The sequence below is a fragment of the Neomonachus schauinslandi genome, chromosome X, assembly GCF_002201575.2.
Source record: "Neomonachus schauinslandi chromosome X, ASM220157v2, whole genome shotgun sequence".
In the NCBI taxonomy this organism is placed as follows: domain Eukaryota; kingdom Metazoa; phylum Chordata; class Mammalia; order Carnivora; family Phocidae; genus Neomonachus; species Neomonachus schauinslandi.
Genome location: NC_058419.1, coordinates 18,245,943 through 18,267,134, shown reverse-complemented (window position 1 = coordinate 18,267,134; position 21,192 = coordinate 18,245,943). Strand labels below are relative to the sequence as shown.

Sequence of the window (21,192 nt, the reverse complement as noted above, 5' to 3'; positions counted from 1 at the left end):
AAGGTAGAACATGAGTGGTCCGTATGTGAGGGGAGAGGGGGCACCGTGGACCGCAGGCCTGGCTCTCGGACTTGTGGGCGGCTCAAAAACACCGGCTAAAACCCCCGGGAGGTCAAACGACAGGAAAAGCATCTGTTTTCAGGTTTGTTACGCGGGCTGGGGGAGGCAGGGGGAGGCAGGGGAAGCTGGTTGTTTATAGAACAATTTATGGTTACGATTTCAGGGGTTGATTACTTGATTTCTTAATCCAGCTCCTCATCACAGATCAAACACAGGTTCCAATAATGAAGCAATTTTAGGCGTGATTACAAGCAGTCTCCTACTGAGGGCTTTTTGCCTTGGAACACGGAGCTCCCGTCCCACGCTCGGCATCACAGGCAGCGAGGGGGACAAGTGATGGGAGGGCAGGCTCTTCTGCCCAGGCACGGGTTGCCCGTGGACTAGAACGACGTCCCCTTTCCCTGCTCATGGTAGTCTCGGGGTGGTCAGCGTGCTGGTGGTGGGAGGGTGTAAGAACTGTCGCGGCCCTGAGCCATCCCCTCCAGCCTTCCTCGGGCTCCATTATCATCTTTGGACAAAACGGCCATTTTAGCCCTCCCTGCTGGCTCACTTTTGATGGCTTCTGATTGCCGACCGAATCAGGTCTGCATCTCAGCCTGGCATCCGAGACCCTTCATGACGAAACCCCAGCCTCACACATTCTCTAAAGGGCACCGCACTGCCCTTCCTAGACCCCTCTGTGCTTGTCCTTGCTTCCGGGCCTTCACAAAGTCTCCCTCTCTGCCTGGGCTGCGCTTCTCCAGCTTCGCCTCCTGGCAAACTCCTGCTTCTCTTTGAAAACCGACAGTTGTTGCCTTTAGTGTCCTGTCCGCTGCTCTCCAGCTCCAGGCAAAATCAATCTTTTCCTCGTGGCTCCACTTTGTTCAGATCTGATTTTATCACATTGAATCATAAGATCTGTCCACATGTTTATCTTTATTTCCACCTTTTGCGGATTGTGGGCGCTTTGTGGGTGTGTGGACTGGGTTTCATCTCTGCATTTCCCCCATCTCCTTCCCATCCAGGCCGATGGACACTCGGCAAATGTTTGCTGAATGCATCTGGATGGCATACAACTGTTTAGTATGCATTTTTTGTTTGCTTTTTTAAAAAAAGACTTTATTTATTTGAGAGAGACAGAGAGAGCATGAGCCAGGGGAGGGGGAGAAGGAGAAGGAGAAAGACAAGCAGACTCCCCACCTCCCCCACTGAGCAGAGAGCCCGATGTGGGGCTCGATCCCAGGATCCTGAGATTATGACCTGAGCTGAAGGCAGATGCTTAAACGAATGAGCCATCCAGGTGCTCCTAGTATGCACTTGAATTAGAGCAGAGGGAGTCACAGAAACATCCACTGACCCGGAGGGCTCTGTCAGCCCATGCTGCAGGAGGAACCATACACAATTCTCAGACAGCAAAAGAAAGCAGGCTCTAGGAACAAAGGGTTTCGGGAAAGGGCAACCCTCTTTAACTGGTGTTTAGGGAAGGATCTCAGAGGTCAGAGCCTGAAAGAGGGAGTAGCATGTGAGAAGAAAAGCCATTCCCATGCTCCTTTTGAACTTCAGCACTGCTGCTAAATAGAGGAGGGAAGATAAAGGAAATGAACTTTGAACCCGGTTTAAATTATTGGGAGAATGTATTTTTTTTTTTTTACCACCAGCTGAGTGTTAACATACGAATGCTCCTAAAGTCATTAAGATTTTGCTTAACCCCTGAGGATAGCTTAGGAATCTAAACAACCCTTCCAGTGTGTCTAAAAGGGGAATTTTCAGGGGCACCTGGCTGGCTCAATCGGTTAAGCATCCGACTCTTGATTTCAGTTCAGGTCATGATCTCAGGGTCCTGGGATCGAGCCCCGTGTCGTCGGGCTCTGTGCTCAGTGCGGAGTCTGCTTGAGATTCCCTCTCTCCCTCTCTCTCTGCCCCTGCCGGCCCCCACTCCCGCTAAAATAAATAAATGTATAAACAAATAAATAAATAAATAATAAAATAAAAGAGGGGATTTTCAAAGGGAAGTGAGCTAGTTAATACACAAACAGAGACTGATTTTTCTTATCTCCCTAAGAGACCTAGGATGGTCTCAGCCTCCACTGCCCCAGCCCCGTGTGCACCGACCACCTCTAAATCATGTGCTTAGCACCACATCACGTGTCGGTGCTCGGGGAACGGGGTCTGCAGTGAAGGCGCAGGTCTTCCTTTACAACCACATTCCCTGAAACAAACTGAGGCAGCCGTCACAACATTCAGCAATTTAGTGTGTTTTCATCGAACCAGTTGTTTCAAAATAAGACTTGTGCCCTCCTTCCACACATGCTGGCTGAAACGTACTGGGTGCCAGGCACTGTGCCTGATGCTGGAGACGCCAAGGTGAATGAGACAATGGCAGGGAACTCAAGAAGCACCCAGTCTAATAAGAGACGCCAGTGGTTAGAGAGCAGCCTGTCTCCTCTTCCAGCACCGGACGCAGCTGTTCTCTTCCAGATCAGCAGTGGCTGCCGGCTGGCCAAGTCCAGTGACCTCTTTTTAAGAATCAAACTTCTTGCCAATCTTAGTCCTGTGACATCTGAGGAAAGACCTGATTCAATTTAAGGCATGAGCCCTGCCAATATCTAAGGGAAGAGATTTCCAGGCCAAGGAAGAGGGGGAAAGGCCCTGAGGTAGCAGCCCGTCTGGTATACGTGAAGGAAACCAAGGAGACCGGTGTGAGTGATAAAATATGAGGTCTGACCGGGAACAGGGGCCAGACTGGGCAGGGTCTTGCAGGCCTTGGGGAGGCCTCCATCTTGGATGGGTGTCACATTAGGGTTTTGAACAGAGGAGTGACAAGATCTGAATTAACATTTTTAAAGGATCATCAGCTTGGTTGTTGGGAAGAGAACACCCTGCGGTGAACCAGTGGGGGAAGCAGGGGAACCAGCCAGAGCCTTTTACAGCAACCCACGTAAGAAATGACGGCGACTTGGACGGGGAAAGCAGAGGTGGTCAGACCCCAGCCGTATCATGAAAGCAGAGGAGACAGACTTTGCTAATGGATTACATGTAGCCTGGGAGAGAAAAAGAAATGTGAACAATCCCAAGGAATGTGACCAGAGCAACTGGAAGGACAGAGGTGCCATTTACTGAGATGGGAAAGATCAAGAGAGGGACACGTTTTTGGGAAAAGTCATGAGTTTGCTTTGGGGCAGGTGAAGTGTCAGATCCCGATTAAGCTTCCCAGTGGAGATGTGGAGTAGGATGTCGGTCAGATGAGTCTGGAGCCTGGGGAAGAGGGGAGGCCGGAGACACACACACGAACCAAGGCTGTCCCCAGCCTGTCAGCATCCCGGCCAAGCAGGTTCCACATGGCTCAACCGATGCTGTCACCCAGATGGTGTAAGAGTCTGCAGCTGACCTGGCCTCTTCACCATCGTCCTTTGTTCTTAGGACTCCCTTGACCTGCGAAAGTGGTGGTTCTTGTCATGGCAAAAGCTGGGTAAGAAAATACTATAGTGCTGGGTATGATATAGATTTCGTTATCCTGATAAGCTACCTTTCACCGAGGAAACACATTTTTGATGGAGTTGCTTTTCTTCTAACGTTCACTAGAATCGGAATGTGACGAGCGGCATAAATACAAAATGGCATCCTAGATGCCACAGAATCTTCTCAAGAGATCAACATCGAATCAGATTCACCTGGTGGGGGACCTACTGCCAGGCCATGCACCCTCAAGCTAAATTCTTGGGCTATTATTTTAGGGGGAGAGGGTAAATTGCAAGCAAAGCAAGAGAATAGCAGTGTTTTGTTTCTTGCAGAAACTAATGAAAGTAGAAAAAAAAAAAAAAAGACCAGATACTAAAACCTGCCCGAAGCCTCACCTTTTAGCTGCAATCCCTTTGTCTACTAGGTACATTGTTAGCTCCTTAGTGAAGTCATTCGCTGGCTGGAAGCCTGACAAGTACTAATTATTCTCATTGCTTCCCTAACCCTGCAAGTAAAATTCACAAAAGTTTAAAAGCGGTACAATTTCAAAGCCTGGGGAACACAGTGTGCTCAAAAATTATCCGTCGAGCTTTAGAAACATAGACAGGTATCCAGCCAGAATGCATGGTGGGTTACTCGGGTTTCCTCATCCTGAAGCCACTTTCTACCCTTCCCTCTGACAGAAGGTTCACTGGGAAAGCTGAGGTAATGGTCGCAATGTACAAAGCCTGACATCCGAGGCCTCCTTCCATTTGGGCGTCAGAGGTCATTTACAGAGCCTCAAAGGAGGAAAGAGGTGGCCAAACCAGTCAGAAAATGACTCTGTGGTGGGCCCCAGAAAGCGAGGCCGGCGCCACGCAAGGGAAAGCTACCAAGTCCTCAGATGGCCATAGCGATAGCAAAAGCCATGGGACGATTTTGTGGCACTGGCCGGTGCTCTTCGTGATTCATGGTCCGCTGGTCCCCCATAAGTTTTGGTCTGCTTCTGTTCTTAAGCTAGCCTATGCATGTAGGCAGCCAGTCTGTCCGTCTGTCTGTCTGCATGCCTGCCTCTGTATATTTGCTGTCTACCCACCTGCCCACACTTTCATTTCCCTAGCACTCCCTGGGGTAGAACTAGAGATTTGGTAAGTTCTCCAGAATGATCTCCTAACACACCCCTTATATGACAGCTGGAGAAGCTGAGGCCCAGACAGCAGTGACTTATCTGGGGTCTCACAGTGAATTTAACAGCAGAGTCGAAATGTGATCCTTGCTTGGCTGGTTTTTCAGCTCCTGGTCTCCGTCCATCTCTGGCTCAGCCTCTTGCTACTTCATTGGTCTTTCTCTATCTCTACATTTCTGCTCCTCTCTCAGTCTGTCTCTCACGCCTACACGCAAGTTTGGGGAAATTAATCTTAGTTTGGCACATGTCCTCTTTTTTAAAAGATTTACTTGTTTATTTCGGGGAGGGGGGTTGGTGAGAAGCTGAGGAAGAGGGAGAGAGAAACTCAAGCAGACTCTGTGCTGAGCGCAGAGCCCAACGTGGGGCTCAACCTCACAACCCATGAGATCACGACCTGAGCCGAAACCAAGAGTTGGACGCTTAACCGACTGCACCACCCAGGCGCCCTGACATGTGTCCTACTTTTTTGCACCATTTTCTCACAACTGATCACATCCTCATAACATAAAGACTTAGCTCCTGTTACTTCACTGCATCGCCTCAGCTCCAAGCTTTGGTCATGTTTTGGTAATATCTCCTTTTGCTAAGGTCAAACTAAGTGCCTTTATTATTCTACAGATGTTGCTTTCACCTGTGGGATTATTACAACTAGGAAATATCTCAAGGCTAGTTCCTTAAATTAATTTTTATGATACCTCTTCTACCTCCACTTTGACCCTGACCTTAGAGTATTTGAAATACAGCACATATTTCCCCACAGCAAACTGAGAATCCACTTTTAATTTGTTCCATACTTTCCAGTGTAACTTGTTGATAGTAAAAAAAAAAAAGAAAGAAAAGAAAATAAGAAGAAGGAAACTGCTTGCTTGTTCATCCCCAATTTAAAAAAATAACCCTATAATCTATTGCATATTATATACTAAATAGCTTTCAACTTGCAAAGGCACAAAAAGAGAGAGAATACTCTTCAGAGGCTTTACAAATCCTGTAGAATGTGACATGCCACTTTCTGTTTTCTTTGAATTTATATGAGAAGGGAAATGAGCATATCAGGTGTGATGGATATTCCTTCCAGTTTGTTGTCTGTTTCAGATTATAAGCTCCCAGAAGACAGGGCTATCTTAATCCTCTGCTCAGGGCCTATTTACTGTCTTAGGTAAACAGGCAATGAACGTGCGCTTTCGGCGGCAGTTGCTGCTAGAAATGGAGCTGGTGTTGCAAAAAGAAAAAAAAAAGAAATGAAAATCAAGGCTGGCTCCTCACCACAGGTCAGCTGAGAGTTATTCTGACCCAGCTTGATTCCACATTCAAGGAGAAACACTAGAATATTTCCTCTAAAACCTACCTATTTTGAAGCTAGGTCACACCATTCTAGTTGCCTTTGAAAAAATGGCAAATAGATTTAATACAGATGCACGTGAATGATGCCAAGGCTGCAAAGAAATTTATTGGAGGCAAAGAAAATGAGCGTCCCTGCTCCATCACTTGCTATAGCGACTCAGAAACGAGTTCCCCCACTAGCCCCTGACCCAACAACCTCAATCTAGGGCAGACTCTCCGAGGAAGCGACCACGTACCTTTGGATTAGCATGCACCGGATTCCATCATGTTTATTTGTCTCCCCAATTCAGCTGTGAGTACCACAGAGACAGGGTCTCTCTCTGATTCACCTCCGTACCCCCAGAGCCTGGCTCAATGTCTGGCAGAGCAGTTGCTCAAGTAAACACCCAAGGAGCAGATCAGTGCTTCTCGAAGCAGGGGACTAACATCACACGAAAGATGCGATTAAACAGCAATCACTGGCTTCCTCCCATCTTACAAGACCGTCTTTGCTAGCTCTCCTTTACAGGGGACACACTGTTGCTTATAAACATTTTCTCTTTTCATACACTCAAATCGACTGCATCTCATCCAAATGGTGTATTAGAGCTCTACAGATTTATTTGATACAAAATGGCATAAATGAAGTGTCACTTTATGTGGACGAATAAAATGAAGGGACTAAACTATAAGCTGTCATCATCAAATTTCGTCTATTACAGCCATATTACATAGTTTGGGATATCTCTAAATGTTTATTTTATGCCCTGCTCCTAATCCTATGATAATTTTTACCAACATAATAGTTAAAGCACATTTGCCCTGCTGACAAGGATTGGCCAGATTTAAGGAGAGTCAGGGTAATAGTGCTGTGGATAGCTACAGATGCCTAAATGTTCATTGAAGGACATCACCCATTGTCCCGATCCTTCCGGTGCATTTAAAAACACAAAAGTGCTCATGACTATTCAGCATAGTATACATTTCATCGGCACTCAGAAATATTACATTAATTACATGTAACCCTCATTTGGCCCAAATCATTATCAATCAATTTGATCTTCTACTTTATTTATGAGACCTGGCTCCATATCATTTTTGATGATTCCAAAAACCACATACCCCCACAAAGGACAAACTTTGTCCCCACCGAGTTTATTCCAAAGGCTACACGTTCTCCTTCTAACACTCTGCTTATTTCCTTCATAACATCGATCACAATCTGGACATGCTTTTCTGACTTGCTTGTTTTGGATGGTCTATAGCTACCACTAGACTGTAAGCTAAGAAGAAGAAAATGAACATCCTTGCTCCATCACTTAGCGCTAAGAACAGTGCTGGGTTATGGTAGATGCTCAATAAATAATCTATCTGTAATGATTGAATGGATTAATCAATTAATAGTAAATCTTCAACCACAGTACAAGATAATCACCCAAGTTGGAGGTTCCCTCCTGGTGTCCCCAAATCTACTGAAGGCCATCACCTGTTTCCTTTGGTCTCGATATGATTCAGTGCCAACCAACCTATGATTGCAGGCTATGAAAAACCATGAACAAGAGTTCTCATTGCCAAGATGTGAAACTCCTCCTCCATAAAAAGAGGAAATCAGAGTTCTTGTGCTTTAGACTGCTGTAGGATGGAAGGGTGGGATAGGGGACCATCCCCTAGTTATTCTGCCTTCACTTTGCATTCAGATTAGAAATGCAGTGCTCAGGTACTCACATTAAACTGTAGTTCATGTGGATTGAATTTCAAATCAACTTCAAGAGTATTCTTTTATTTATAAATATTTTACTAGCATTGTGAAAGAGACACTGAAAGTGCTCATATAAAAAGTAATTAATGAAGCTTGCAGAACTTTCCCGGTGGATGGTTTAACGTTAGATTTTATGATTACTGAGTGTGAAATCACATGGCTCTTCAATGGTATAGCACTGTATCCTTTTCAGAGGGTCTTCACTGTACAGCTCCCATCCTCCCATCCTATTTCATTTTCTCATAAAAGATACCAGCATTCACGGTTATCAGTAATCACTTTTTTGAGCTCTCTTAGTTTATTTCACCCTTATGAATTTCTGAAAATCCTCTGTGTATCCTATGTACCCAGAAAGTAACTCCCATTAATTAGCCAAGAAAGGCTATTTGTGCAAAAGAATATCCCAATGACCCTTTCCTCTGCATAGGTTCAGAAAGGAGGCTATCATCTGAAAGGTGTGCATGAGTCAGAAGACGGCTTCTGCCTAATGCATTACATAATGTTCACTTCTTCTCTGTAGCTTGTATTCCTTTTCATGCAAACAAGCTGCAATGGGCTTAAGAGACTCTTTATTTTGCCTCATGCATCATCTACGACATTGTCAGATCAATTCATATGGGAAAAAATGAGGGAAAGACTACGTACAGGCTCTTCATAAAGTCTTCTGTGCATTTCCATTTTAATATAGAAACAATCAGTAAAGGCCATTTAAAGGCCCATTCATGCCAGTTTAGGATGACTCTGACATTCCACAGCTGTCCATGAGCAGCCTCCTTTTAGGGCTCCTGACAAATGAACAAGAGCTCCCAGAGATGAGAAGGGAAACTGTGCCCTGTGGCGAGCAGAAATCAAGTCGGAAATTGTAGAAGCCGTGAGAAGAAAGACCAATGTGCTGCCAAATGCCATTTACACACGGTCTCTAGCATACCTACGGCCCAAAGTATGAAAGTTTGAAAAGTTTTCAAACCACATAAGGCCTTGATGAAGCCCCTTATAATTCCAGCGTCTGGCTGATGAGGCAATTCTGAGTGTCTGGAAAATCAATGGAGCAAATTGGACGATAAGCCAATGAAAGTGAAGGGACAGGGAGCCCCATGGTGCCCCGGTGACAGTCATATTTTTTCCTAGAGCAATTTTAGGATTTCGAAGAAGGGCCATTTGCCAAGTAGGAAATATTTCAACTCTGAGAGGGGAAAGAAATAATCTAGTAATTTCTAACTTGTGAAATAGTGTTCTCCATTTTACGTGCACATAAGATCGCCGGTGATATATAGCTGTATTACAAATGCCCTGGATAAGACATTGAGACCAAACTCATGGAAAATATTGCAGACAAAAAAAATCTAGAATAGTGAAATAGAAAGATAAGGCAGAGGCAACAAATATACCTGGAAAAAGGATTTAAGGAACCAAGAATCTAAAATCAAAGACTTCTGCATCTTTTGATGGAGAATGAGCTCCAGCTGTAATCAAGAATGGGTGTTAAAGCAGTGATGTATACGTTTAATTGCGGATCCCCAGCCTATAGCCACAATCTCCCCTTCTGCATTTGTTTCTAGTGAACCTCGAGTCTTAGGCTCCATTTGCAATTCAGCCAATCTTTCCTCAATGGCACCTTCTATCAGCTGACCCCAAACCCTCCAAAGCAAAACGTGCTTTACCTATCGCTAAGGGATTTTGCTCAACCTCATTGATCAAGTTCTTTGAGAATAACGAATTACAAGTGCTGTGAACAGAAGTAGCACCAAGGATTAAAGAGCAGAAGCAAGCAAACAAGTAAGCAACCAAGAATAGCTAGCATAGGCAATTGCCAGTCAAGGGGCCTGGCAGGACGCAGTTGACCTGTGTTCTTGTCTCGAGTCTGCTGCTAACCATGTGTACTTAGGTGAGTCCTTGTCTTGGTGGGCATCTGTGTCCACCCCTGCACAACATTACAGCCTTTTAGATTGGAGCCATATGGGAACTCCCTGCACTGTCTTCCTTGCCTTTTCCCATAAGCCCTTTTTCCTCTTCTATGTCCAAATCCTGTGACTGGAAATTACATAGGCGCTTCCTGGAGTTTCTAAACCCTCTTGGATCCTCTTCTCCTTCAGACTCCCTTGCCACAAAATCACGGCCAGCTTCTCTCCAGAGTTTTAAGAGATGGCACTCCCCGCATCGCACAGTGTTTGGAACATGGCGGAGTGTCAGAATCCTAAGTGGGAGAGTGACAACAGAGAAGGGAGTTCCAAGGGTACTTCGGATGGTGGTGACTTTGCATTTGGTCTGCCTCCTCTGCAGCCACCCTTCCTGCTTCCCCATCCTCACTCACAAAGTCCAGGGCAGCAGATGCACGCAGGTGTGGGGAAGTCTGGGAAGGCAAGCCTCCCAACTTGAACCTCAGTTCCTCACTGAGCCTCACCGGGAAGACAGCCCAGTGATGGCTGGAACCATCCGAGTGGCTTCTTAAGAGTTAACATGCTTTTCTTGGCACCTAACTCACCAGTGGGCAACACCTGCGTCATGTCATTTTGAAGACAATTTAGCATGCTTTCCTTCATTTTAGTGGTATTTGGTTCTTTTTGAAGATTTCCTGTGGGCAAGCTGAAAAGACAGTGAACTTTCAGATATTCACATTTAAGAAGCTGACAGTTGCATCTGTGGTGTTAAATTGCTGCCCTAGCTGGCAGAGGTTAAAACAAGAAGCAATGTTTTAACTTCTTGTGACATTTACAAGAATTGTAAAGCTGCCTTTTGCCGGAAAACTTATGCTTAATCTAAGCAATTTTGATTATACTAGAAAATGTTCCTACATATCCACTTTACAAAATTACACAGAATGTTGGAAAGAAATCTTGGCCCACGTCTCTGAAAACAACTAATTGTACCACTTTAGAGCTAGAAAGAACCTTAGGGACCATCGACTTTGAACAGTGGTTTTATAGACGAAAAAACAGACTGAGAGAGAGGAAGTCATCTGTCTCGGGTCATACAGATCATTTGTAGTGGTCTCCCCATTCCCAGTCCAGGGCTCTTCTCTCTGCAGAAGTGGACAAAGCCAAATGCCACCACAATTACTAACTTTCAATGCTTGTGTTTTTCTTTTGACGGGTAGTTTGCCTTGAGTAACAAAAATGCTTTGAGTGATCAAGTGAAATATCCCTAAGGGATTAGTAGGCCCACTGACGTTCTATGACAGGGGAGAGGGTGAACCTGCAGAATTCTAATGCTGACAAGGACAAGAGAAGTATGGAACAGAAGTCTAATAAGAGGGTATATTAGGTTATATTTCAGGACTAGCTAAGGGAAGGTGGTCCCAGGGATAGAGTAACCAGAAGCAGCAAAATGAGAATTAGTACCCAATCCACTATGAAATGGAGGAAACCAAAGGGCCCGGACAAAGTATTAGTGAGGTCTGTACAAAACAGACACAAGCAAAGAGCAAAATTCACCCTGACCACTCCCCACCCATCCCATCATCGTCCATCCACTTTTTTTTAAATTTTCTTCATTGCACTTATCTCTCTCTGAGACTAGCTTGTTCATTTTCAGTTTCCCTCCAACATATGCACATATACCCCTTAAGAAACACAAGAACAGTGGGGCACCTGGGTAGCTCAGTTGGTTAAGCATCCAACTCTTGATCTCACCTCAGGTCTCGATCTCGGGGTCGTGAGTTCAAGCCCCACATTGGGCTCCATGCTGGGCATGGAGCCTACTTAAAAAAAAAAAAAAAACACACACAAGAACAGGGACAGTGTCTGTCTTATTGTCCCCAGTGCCTAGAACAGTGCCTAAAACATGTAAGTACTCAGTAGATGCATACTGAATGAATAAATCTGATCAAGGTAAAAGAAGTCAGACTATGGTTGATGCAAACCATGAGAACAAAGACATCCAAGACTATAAATTCAAGTATGGCTTTACTATTCTTACTTCCAATCACAACAAGAGAAGTATACCAATGCCTCTAACTAATTTAGGTCAAAAAAAAAAAAAAAATAACACCGGTCAATAGATGCATCATTATTATGAGAACTTTCATGCCACGGGAGTCCCAAAGGCAGGAGGTGCTGACATAATGAAAGGCAGTGGTGCCATCTACATATCCACAGCAGGAGGTCTGGGGGCATCAAAGTAGGTTTTTGGGATTACAAATGCCACAAGGATCTTTGAGAATTAAGAATGATCATGAAGGGGACTTTGAAATTGACAACTGGGACCAAGAACGCTTGGATTTAAGACTTGCAAACAAAGGGTCACGCTAAATTTCAGAAGAGGAGGCTGGAGTACACCGATGAAGGCCACGATCTCAGCTGATGTCAGAGACCATTACAATTTGGAGGCTAAGATGGCCTCTGAAGACGCCATAGGGCACTAACTCAGCTGGAAGGATGTCAGTAATTTGGGGAATGGGGTCACCCTTCTTCAAAAGGAATACTGTTCCCTGTGCTGAAGCTACAAGCTGGGTCAGTAGTTGCCGTGAGAAAAGTTCATTTACAAAGAATTCTCCTACAAAGAATTACAAAGAATGCTATATGTATTAACCAGGATCTATCTATCCCTTTGCTCTAATTAAATTTTAGAGTTAGACATAATCATTCTTACTCTGGTCTGAAACACTGAAAGCTGGCTAAAAATGTAAAATCCCAAAGTAATTCAATATTTACTAAATTTAAAGGAAGTAATCAATTTCTAATTCGAATTTATGCACGTTCTTTTCCCACTTTAGCATTGTCGTATTTCCCTTAAGTTCCTCTTTAGTCATTAAGATTGTCTGCAAGGTTATAGTCATTGAACAGTTTGTTGTCACATGCTGCAGATATTTCTAGACCAAATTAAACTCTCAATGTACTTGCATATAACTAAAGAAAAATGTATTAGGCACTTAAGGACAGATACCTTATATGTTCTACATTCACAGCCCCATTGGTCCACAGAGAACATGGCATCTCTACTAGGTATGCAGTAAATATTTGCCGAACGAATCAAAGAAAAAAAATTATCTACCTTCTGATAGAATTATGCTCACATATTCCAAAATCTCAGGCCCATCTGACCCAGCACGTGCGTACGTATCTATGCATGCACGTGCTCTTCAAATTCCCACATGCTCATCCGTCGGGTTGAATACATTATTCTTCCTCCTGGCATGCGTGTCTGTGTAACAAAACACCGAAGCAAGATTCACCATGAAAATCGTCCCTAGAAAGATACTTTTAATTAACATTTCCCTCAAACATGCCATCCTTCCAGCACCTAAAAATTGAACTCAATTTTCATGAGGGAAGCTGTCCCCTTCTCCCTAGAAAACATATACTTTTAAAGTTTGAGCTCCAATTTACATCTCCAACTTCATCATAACAGAAAGGCACAGTTTACTTGTCATGCTTTCCCTGGAAAATTCATTTTGAACCACTTTTCCTAGCATAGCCTCCTTTCATGTCTGCTTAGACTAATGTCCAGCATTTCTTCCATGTTTTCAACTCTTACTACTTCTTGAAGCCAGATTTCCCCATCTGTATTCCTGAGGCAGGATGACAAAAGCCAGACTACACTTCAGCCTCCTAGGATATCCTGCCCTGGAGATGCTCAGCAGGCAACTGGAAATTGGAGTTAGCCTGGAGCTCCGGAACGAGTTAAGGATTGGAGAGGTCAATTTGGGAATCATTAGTGTAGAGGTGAAAGGTGAAGCTATGTGGGGAGATGAAGTTACCCAGAATGAGAACATAGCAAGAGAAGAGAAGCAGATCAATGACAGGACCTTGGGAATTGCTCCATTTAAATGTGTGAGGGGGAGGGAGAGGCTGTGTGAGTGTGTGTGTGTGTGTGTGTGTGTGTGCACGTGTGCACGCGTGTGCTTAAAAGAGATCCTAACAAAGGAAACTTAAGAAGCACTGAGAAGAAGAGAGGAGGTGAACCGAGATAAATGATGAACGCTTTCAAGCTAGAGAAGATGTGCAAAACACCAGAACCTCCAAAGAGTTCAAGAAGACTGAGGCCACAGAAGCAGCCACTGGATTTTGAAACCTGGCAGTCATAAATAACCTTTAGGAAAGCAGCCTTCCGATGTCACTCTTGTGAACTCTCTGTGCCCACAGGCGGATGTGGTTACGTGTATATGCGTGTACCCCAAACTACCATAAGATTAAATATTGGACGTGAGTAAGACTGTACTGGGTGTGTCAGATAATGGTAGTAATAACCACTACCACGTACTGACAGCTTATAACAGGCCGGGAACAGTGCCAAGCGCTTGATAGGCCTGATCTCAATTTAATTTTTGCAGCAAGTCTATAAAGTGGCTACATTTTACATGTGCAGAAACTGACAGCCCACAGAAGTTAAATAAGTTACTCAAGGTTGTGCTGCGAGAAAGCAGCAGCGCCAGGACTGGACTGGAGGATGGACCGACAGTAACACTTGAGCCGTACTGACATGAGCTGGGTCCTCTGTGCGCGGGGAGGAAAGGAAGAGCTGATAGTGGGTGACGGTCTCCCATTGCCAAGTGCTTTGCTTAGGACATCCCCTTTCACACATATACCATCAACACGATGGCCATGTTTAGGGTAACCTTACAAAGGCATATTTTTAAAAACTCTGATTCAGCTTTTTAGAAAAGAAGCTGAAGCCATAGGATTCTAAAGCATCCCGTTATAATTCAAGTGTATTTCCTATAATAGTTCCCAATGGTTTGAACGTTAAAAAAAAAAGTGTGGCATCATTGATTTGGTGGTTTTTCCTGACACCCAAATGACTGACAGTCCAACTCATTTGAAAAGTGAAGGAATTTGACAGGTGATCTAAAGGCCTCCCCCAGCCTTGAGCTTCTCTGATTCTCATGGGCATGTCTCATGCCAATAACTTTAAAGATATGGAGTATGGAGTGGAATGTCAAGTGCAGCAGCAGAACTGGCTGGTACATCAGCACCCTTTCCTTCCTTAAATGTATAGAGGCCTACGGTTAAAATCTTACAAAAATAGTCTTTGGTTGTTTAAACCATTGATTGCTAACCTAAGCAGAAACTTGGAAACTCCATCACAAAAATGATACACTGAAAATCCAGCCAAATCATTTGCTTACAAGCAACTGCAGACCTTATAATATGGCTGGCTGTAGGAAAAAGAGAGAGAGAGAGTGACACTCTGACAATTAATGTTTTTGCTGTCTATAGAAAAACAAATGAGGTTCTGGTCTGAAACAATTAGTATCACTGTTAATTGTGCATGTGCGTAGCAATAATACAAGGCATTTGGGATGGCTTCCACTGACTGTTCCCTTCTTTCTCTGGATTACAGAATCCATTCAGACAGCTGAATAATAGCAAGCATTTACGCAAATTGTTAATTATGAGGCAGAGATCATCATAATCTTGTATATTTCTCAAACTGCATGTGCAGTAGGGATTACCAAATGAATCGTTACTTTATTATTTTACTAGAGGATGAAAAATATACCAGCCTTGCAAATGGTTTTCACGTATCATTCAGCCCACCAGCATTAAAAATGGCCCCAGTGACATTTACCAAAGCTGTTTCTTTTCCATCTCCCCATCTGTACCTCTCTTCCTTTCTCACGAACGAAGAGCAGGTGTAAATTTCTCTGAGAATAACTTCTAGTCAAACTGATCAGCACCATAATCAAAACAGAGCACGTCAAGGTTCACTCTGGTGAAGCATGTATCTATTGTGCAGTGAATTTTAAAACAAAACGAAAACAAAATTCTCAACATTTCCCCTGTTAAAACAATTCCTGGGATAATAGCCTGTATGTTATTGGCCATTATCTTAATGATCATCTACTGTTTTATTTTACAGATGAGGAAATCAAGGCTCACAGCAGAGATGGGGCTTGAGCAGAGTCACTCCACTCGTAGTGGCTTCTAGAATCTCATACTCTTGCCACCATGCTACATCCAGGCTATGATCTTTAAATGCCCTCCCATACTCATACTGTGTGATTAGGGGTCTATGTGGGTCTATACCATTTATCCCAAGGGACTGTAATCTGACCACAGAATTAAAGACTGAATTTACTCCTCTCAGCTGTCGACTCCACTGAGGCCCTAATGAGAATATGGAAGCAAATGAGGTTCTGTAGTAGTAATAACCACTACCACGTACTGACGGCTTATAACGTGCCAGGAACAGTGCCAAGCGCTTGATAGGCCTGATCTCAATTTTAATTTTTGCAGCAAGTCTATAAAGTGGCACTGGGCCAAACTGGGCATTTAAGAAGTGGCCCATCTATTCTATTTGAATGATAATCTGCCCCTAATGGAGGAATCCCAAGTCTACCGCCTTTGCTGCCTAACCCTTTTGGCCAGGGAGTATAGGATGGGAGTTAGGTGGACTGGAAGAGAAAGCAAAGATAATGGTAAATATTTCTGGTGCCAATAAGCCTATAATAGTCCCAATACAGTACTGGTGAGCATCGTGATCTTAGAAAACCATGTGCCAAGCGACTAGTGCGCACATTTACAAAGAGCTAATGATTCTCATTAGCCTCTTCAGCCCTGGTTGCCATATGAGGGGACTGCAAAGGTGCTGTTCTGGAGCATTCTCGATACCCCTCCACCCCCACAGTTAGGAACTTTCCTAACTTTCCTGTGTTTGGCTAGATTTGCTCTGCTGCAGAGTTCCTGTCATAAAGGCCCCTCGCCTATGGGATTATTCTACCTTGCAAGGCTCCATATTTACATACTTTAAAAGCCCTGATATTTTCAAATAATTGATTTTCCCTCAATGAAATGCTGACCTAGTTGTTCCCTAAACTACCAACCAGCCTAGTGACAGGCAGGCGTGCCAGAAGCACTGAAAAACACTTTGTCGATGGTGACATGTTCTTCGCAAAATACTCTACTAATGACCAACTGCCCAACTATCTGGAGTGCTGGCCCTGAACATCCATCCCACTTCTGCACAGGGTCAGCTTTACAGACCTGAGACTATATGCCTGGGTAGTTTCAGCTGTTTTAGACTTAAAAAAAAAAAAAGAGCCCGAGAAAGAATTTGTCCAAGCCAAAACCTCACTATTCATTGTACTGAAATCAAACCAATAGGCGACTGTAGAGTCTGTTTATTCTAGCTTACTTGGGTTCAGTTCAACTAAAAATACATTGTCACTTACCTTGCTGCATCTAGAATCTGAAAAATCCTCCACCTGTTAAAGGAACAGTAAAACCAGGTGCTAGCAAGAGCTTGGTAAGAGATGAGTTAAAATAATAAAAGTTTTCCATTTTGCTTTGCAAGTGTCTATTTTTCCAGTTTCCTAAACCACAAGGAAACAACTCATGGATGACTCCTCCACATTGCTCCCTATTTGCTCCTCTCCAGGAGTGGGGGATTATGAATCAGGGGGCTCAGATAGGCAAGGCAACGTGAGAGCCAGACCTCTGGCGAGGCTATCAGCTGAGAATGATAGATCCATCACTCGGTCATGCTCGTTCCTTGCCCCTTCCCTAAAGTGATGGCAATCTAAGCAAAACACAAATGTCAATAAACCAAAAACCAAACGAAATCCAATGCTATGGCATCACTAACATGGGAGTACCTGGTGGAAAAGATCTAGGAGGAATTTCCAGGATTTTTAAAAATATTATCAGTAATATATGGAACACAAATAGCAAAAGGAAAAGAAAAGAATGATTAGACTTTGCTGATGCTCTTCAAAAAGATGAAAACTCAAGCGCACACACAGTGATACATAAATCGTTACTCCAGTCCCTTCCACGCAAATACAAGACATCCACCAAAGTAAGCAATGTTTCTGCATGCAAAAACAAAACAAAACAAAACAAAACAAGGCTTAGCTGTTTTCTTAATATATGTCTTAAGAGTCACAAAACACCAATTCTATTACAATGAATTTCTGATATTAGCAGGGACTGGGAATCTGTGCACACGTCAATTGCTAATTTGAGGGTTCAAGTGGACTCAAATTAGCTTTTCATTGTGTATTAAGCCAGAACAAGGGATATCACAATGTAATAACATATTTGTACCCAAAGCGAGTTATACAGCCTGTACATTTTCTTGGGACAAGTGCTTCTTCACATCGGATATGTCTGGATGCTCTAGAAGTGAGTTAAGAGAGACTTTTAATTGCTTGGCCAGCAGCAGAGCCTTTGCATCATCATTTGAGAAACAGTGTAAGACTCTTATCATCAGTTCCTGGCTAAGCCCCCCTTCCTTGGTTCTTTGAGTTAAGACTGTGGGAGAAGCTAATGTTATGAGAAACAAAAGTGATGTACTTGGTGAGCTTGACAAAAGCTCTGTTAGACAAGATACCCCCATTAGCTGACTTACCATCCAGGGCCCAATGTGCTCCTCTTCCATTCCAGCCGCAAGAAAGAAGTAATCTAGAATGTTCTGACCTACCCCATGACCTAGATTCCTTACACGGTGAAGGAAGAGGCTAGGACCTCTTCCACTGCACTCAGCCTCATGAACAAAAAATAACACAACTTTGGGTGCAAAATTAAAAAAAAAAAGACAAGGAAACACAGAGCTATATGTTGATTCTCAGTCCTAGAAAATTCCAAAGTCAAATATGTAGCACATTCCAGAACCATAACTTTCATTCTACTGCAGTAATAGAAATCCTCAAATAATAGAAGTATGTACATAAATGATTTATTATTTGGGGACTAGACCAAATTTAACTCTGACCAGGGGAGCTATTATCTCTTGAGATTTAAAAAAAATTTCTATGTAAATTTCTCAACTGCCTATGAAAGTTTGCCTGATGACTGCACTGAGAAGACTTTTGGGAGTTCATTGCCTTACCTGGGAATCCAGGTTGCCAGAAGTGGAATATTCAATGGTGATCCAGGAAGATGTTACAGGTGCATCAATCAAAAGGGTGGGCAGTCATTAGAAGTGAATCAAAGGCCATGGAGAGAAAAGGTAAAAAAAAAAAAGGAAAGGCATACTAATTAGAAAAAATGAATTAACTTTATGAACCCATTTTACTCGTGTGTGCACGCGCACGCACACACACACACACACTCTGTGGGAATGTTCTTAAATGGAATCTTTTAAAAGGGCTGTTTAAAAAAGAAGATTTATTTATTTATTTGCAGGGGAGGGAGAGAGAAAAAAAGAGAAAAAGAGCAGAGAGTGTGAGCGGGGGGAGAGGCAAAGGGAGAGGGAGAAAGAGAGAATCTCAAGCACACTACGCTGAGCGTAGAGCTCAAGGACTCAATCCCAGGACCCTGAGAACATGACCTGAGCCGAAATCAAGAGACAGATGCTTAACTGACTAAGCCATGCAGGCGTCCCTAAAAGGGCTCTTTAATAAAAAGAAGGGGTAATTATAAAATGTGACAGAGATGCTAGATATCACTACAATGGCAATCCCATTACAATATATATAAATGTATTAAATAAACACAGTATACCTCAAATGTTGTATGTCAAATACATTTACTAAAGAATCTCAGCACAAACAAGTTTGGTATTTCCTATGTGCCAGGCATTATTATAGGTATTGAGGATGCAGCAGTGACTAGAAGAGACACAAATCCCTGCCTTGAGGAAATTTACAATCTTGTGGAAGATTTTATTTTATTTTATTTTATTATGCTATGTTAATCACCATACATTACATCATTAGTTTTTGATGTAGTGTTCCATGATTCATTGTTTGCGTATAACACCCAGTGCTCCATGCAGTACGTGCCCTCTTTAATACCCATCACCAGGCTAACCCATCCTCATGGTTCGTCTCCACCTCCGATTGCCCACCCTTCATTTTTCCCTTCCTACTATCTTCTTTTTTTTTTTTTTAACATATAATGTAATATTTGTTTCAGAGGTACAGGTCTGTGATTCATCAGTCTTACACAATTCACAGCACTCACCATAGCACATACCCTCCCCAAAGTCTATCACCCAGCCACCCCATCCCTCCCACCCCCACCACTCCAGCAACACTCAGTTCGTTTCCTGAGATTAAGAATTCCTCACATCAGTGAGATCATATGACACGTCTTTCTCTGATTGACTTATTTCGCTTAGCATAATACCCTCTAGGTCCATCCATGTTGCAAATGGCAAGATTTCTTCTTTATTTGATGCCTCCATAATACTCCATTGTATATATATACCACTTCTTTATCCATCCATCTGTTGATGGACATCTTGGCTCTTTCCATAGTTTGGCTATTATGGGCATTGCTGCTATAAACATTGGGGTGCATGTACCCCTTTGATCACTACATTTATATCTTTGGGGTAAATACCCAGTAGTGCAATTGCTGGGTCGTAGGATAGCTCTATTTCCAACTTTTTGAGGAACCTCCATACTGTTTTCCAGAGTGGTTGCACCAGCTTGCATTCCCACCAACAGTGTGGGAGGGTTCCCCTTTCTCCGCATCCTTGCCATCATCTGTTGTTTCCTGACTTGTTAATTTTAGCCATTATGACTGGTGTGAGGTGGTATCTCATTGAGGTTTTGATTATTTCCCTGATGCCGAGCGATGCTGAGCACTTTTTCATGTGTCTGTTGGCCATCTGGATGTCTTCTTTGGAAAAATGTCTGTTCATGTCTTCTGTCCATTTCTTGATTGGATTATTTGTTCTTTGGGTGTTGAGTTTGATAAGTTCTTTACAGATTTTGGATACTAGCCCTTTATCTGATATGTCATTTGCAAATATCTTCTCCCATTCTGTTGGCTGTCTTTTGGTTTTGTTGACTGTTTCCTTTGCTGTGCAAAAGCTTTTTATCTTGATGAAGTCCCAATAGTTCATTTTTGCCCTTGCTTCCCTTGTCTTTGGCGATGTTTCTAGGAAGAAGTTGCTGCAGCTGAGGTCGAAGAGATTGCTGCCTGTGTTAACCTCTAGGATTTTGAGGGACTCCTGTCTCACATTTAGGTCTTTCATCCATTTTGAGTCTATTTTTGTGTGTGGTGTAAGGAAATGGTCCAGTTTCATTCTTCTGCATGTGGCTGTCCAATTTTCCCAACACCATTTGTTGAAGAGACTGTCTTTTTTCCACTGGACATTCTTTCCTGCTTTGTCGAAGGTGAGTTGACCATAGAGTTGAAGGTCCATTTCTGGGCTCTCTATTCTGTTCCATTGATCTATGTGTCTGTTTTTGTGCCAGTACAATACTGTCTGGATAATTACTATCTTGATGATTACAGCTTTGTAATAGAGCTGGAAGTCCGGAATTGTGATGCCACCAGCTTTGCTTTTCTTTTTCAACATTCCTCTGGCTATTCGGGGTCTTTTCTGGTTCCATACAAATTTTAGGATTATTTGTTCCATTTCTTTGAAAAAAGTGGATGGTATTTTGATAGGGATTGCATTAAATGTGTAGATTGCTCTAGGTAGCATTGACATCTTCACAATATTTGTTCTTCCAGTCCATGAGCATGGAACATTTTTCCATTTCTTTGTGTCTTCCTCAATTTCTTTCATGAGTATTTTATAGTTTTCTGAGTACAGATTTTTTGTCTCTTTGGTT

The 21,192-nt window shown here is 43.1% G+C and overlaps 1 protein-coding gene across 2 annotated transcripts in view; it reads right to left on the bottom strand.

The window, feature by feature from the left end:
• HS6ST2 (heparan sulfate 6-O-sulfotransferase 2) overlaps positions 1-21,192 on the bottom strand; it is a 283,702-nt gene that overhangs the window by 64,015 nt on the left and 198,495 nt on the right. Inside the window, exon 3 of one of the 2 annotated variants that reach the window (XM_044911807.1) lies at positions 16,852-16,884. The exons of the other annotated variant lie outside the window; for it this stretch is intronic. Coding sequence (XP_044767742.1) covers positions 16,852-16,884 — 33 coding nt within the window. The remainder of the gene's footprint in view (positions 1-16,851; positions 16,885-21,192) is intronic. 2 annotated transcript variants of the gene reach the window in all.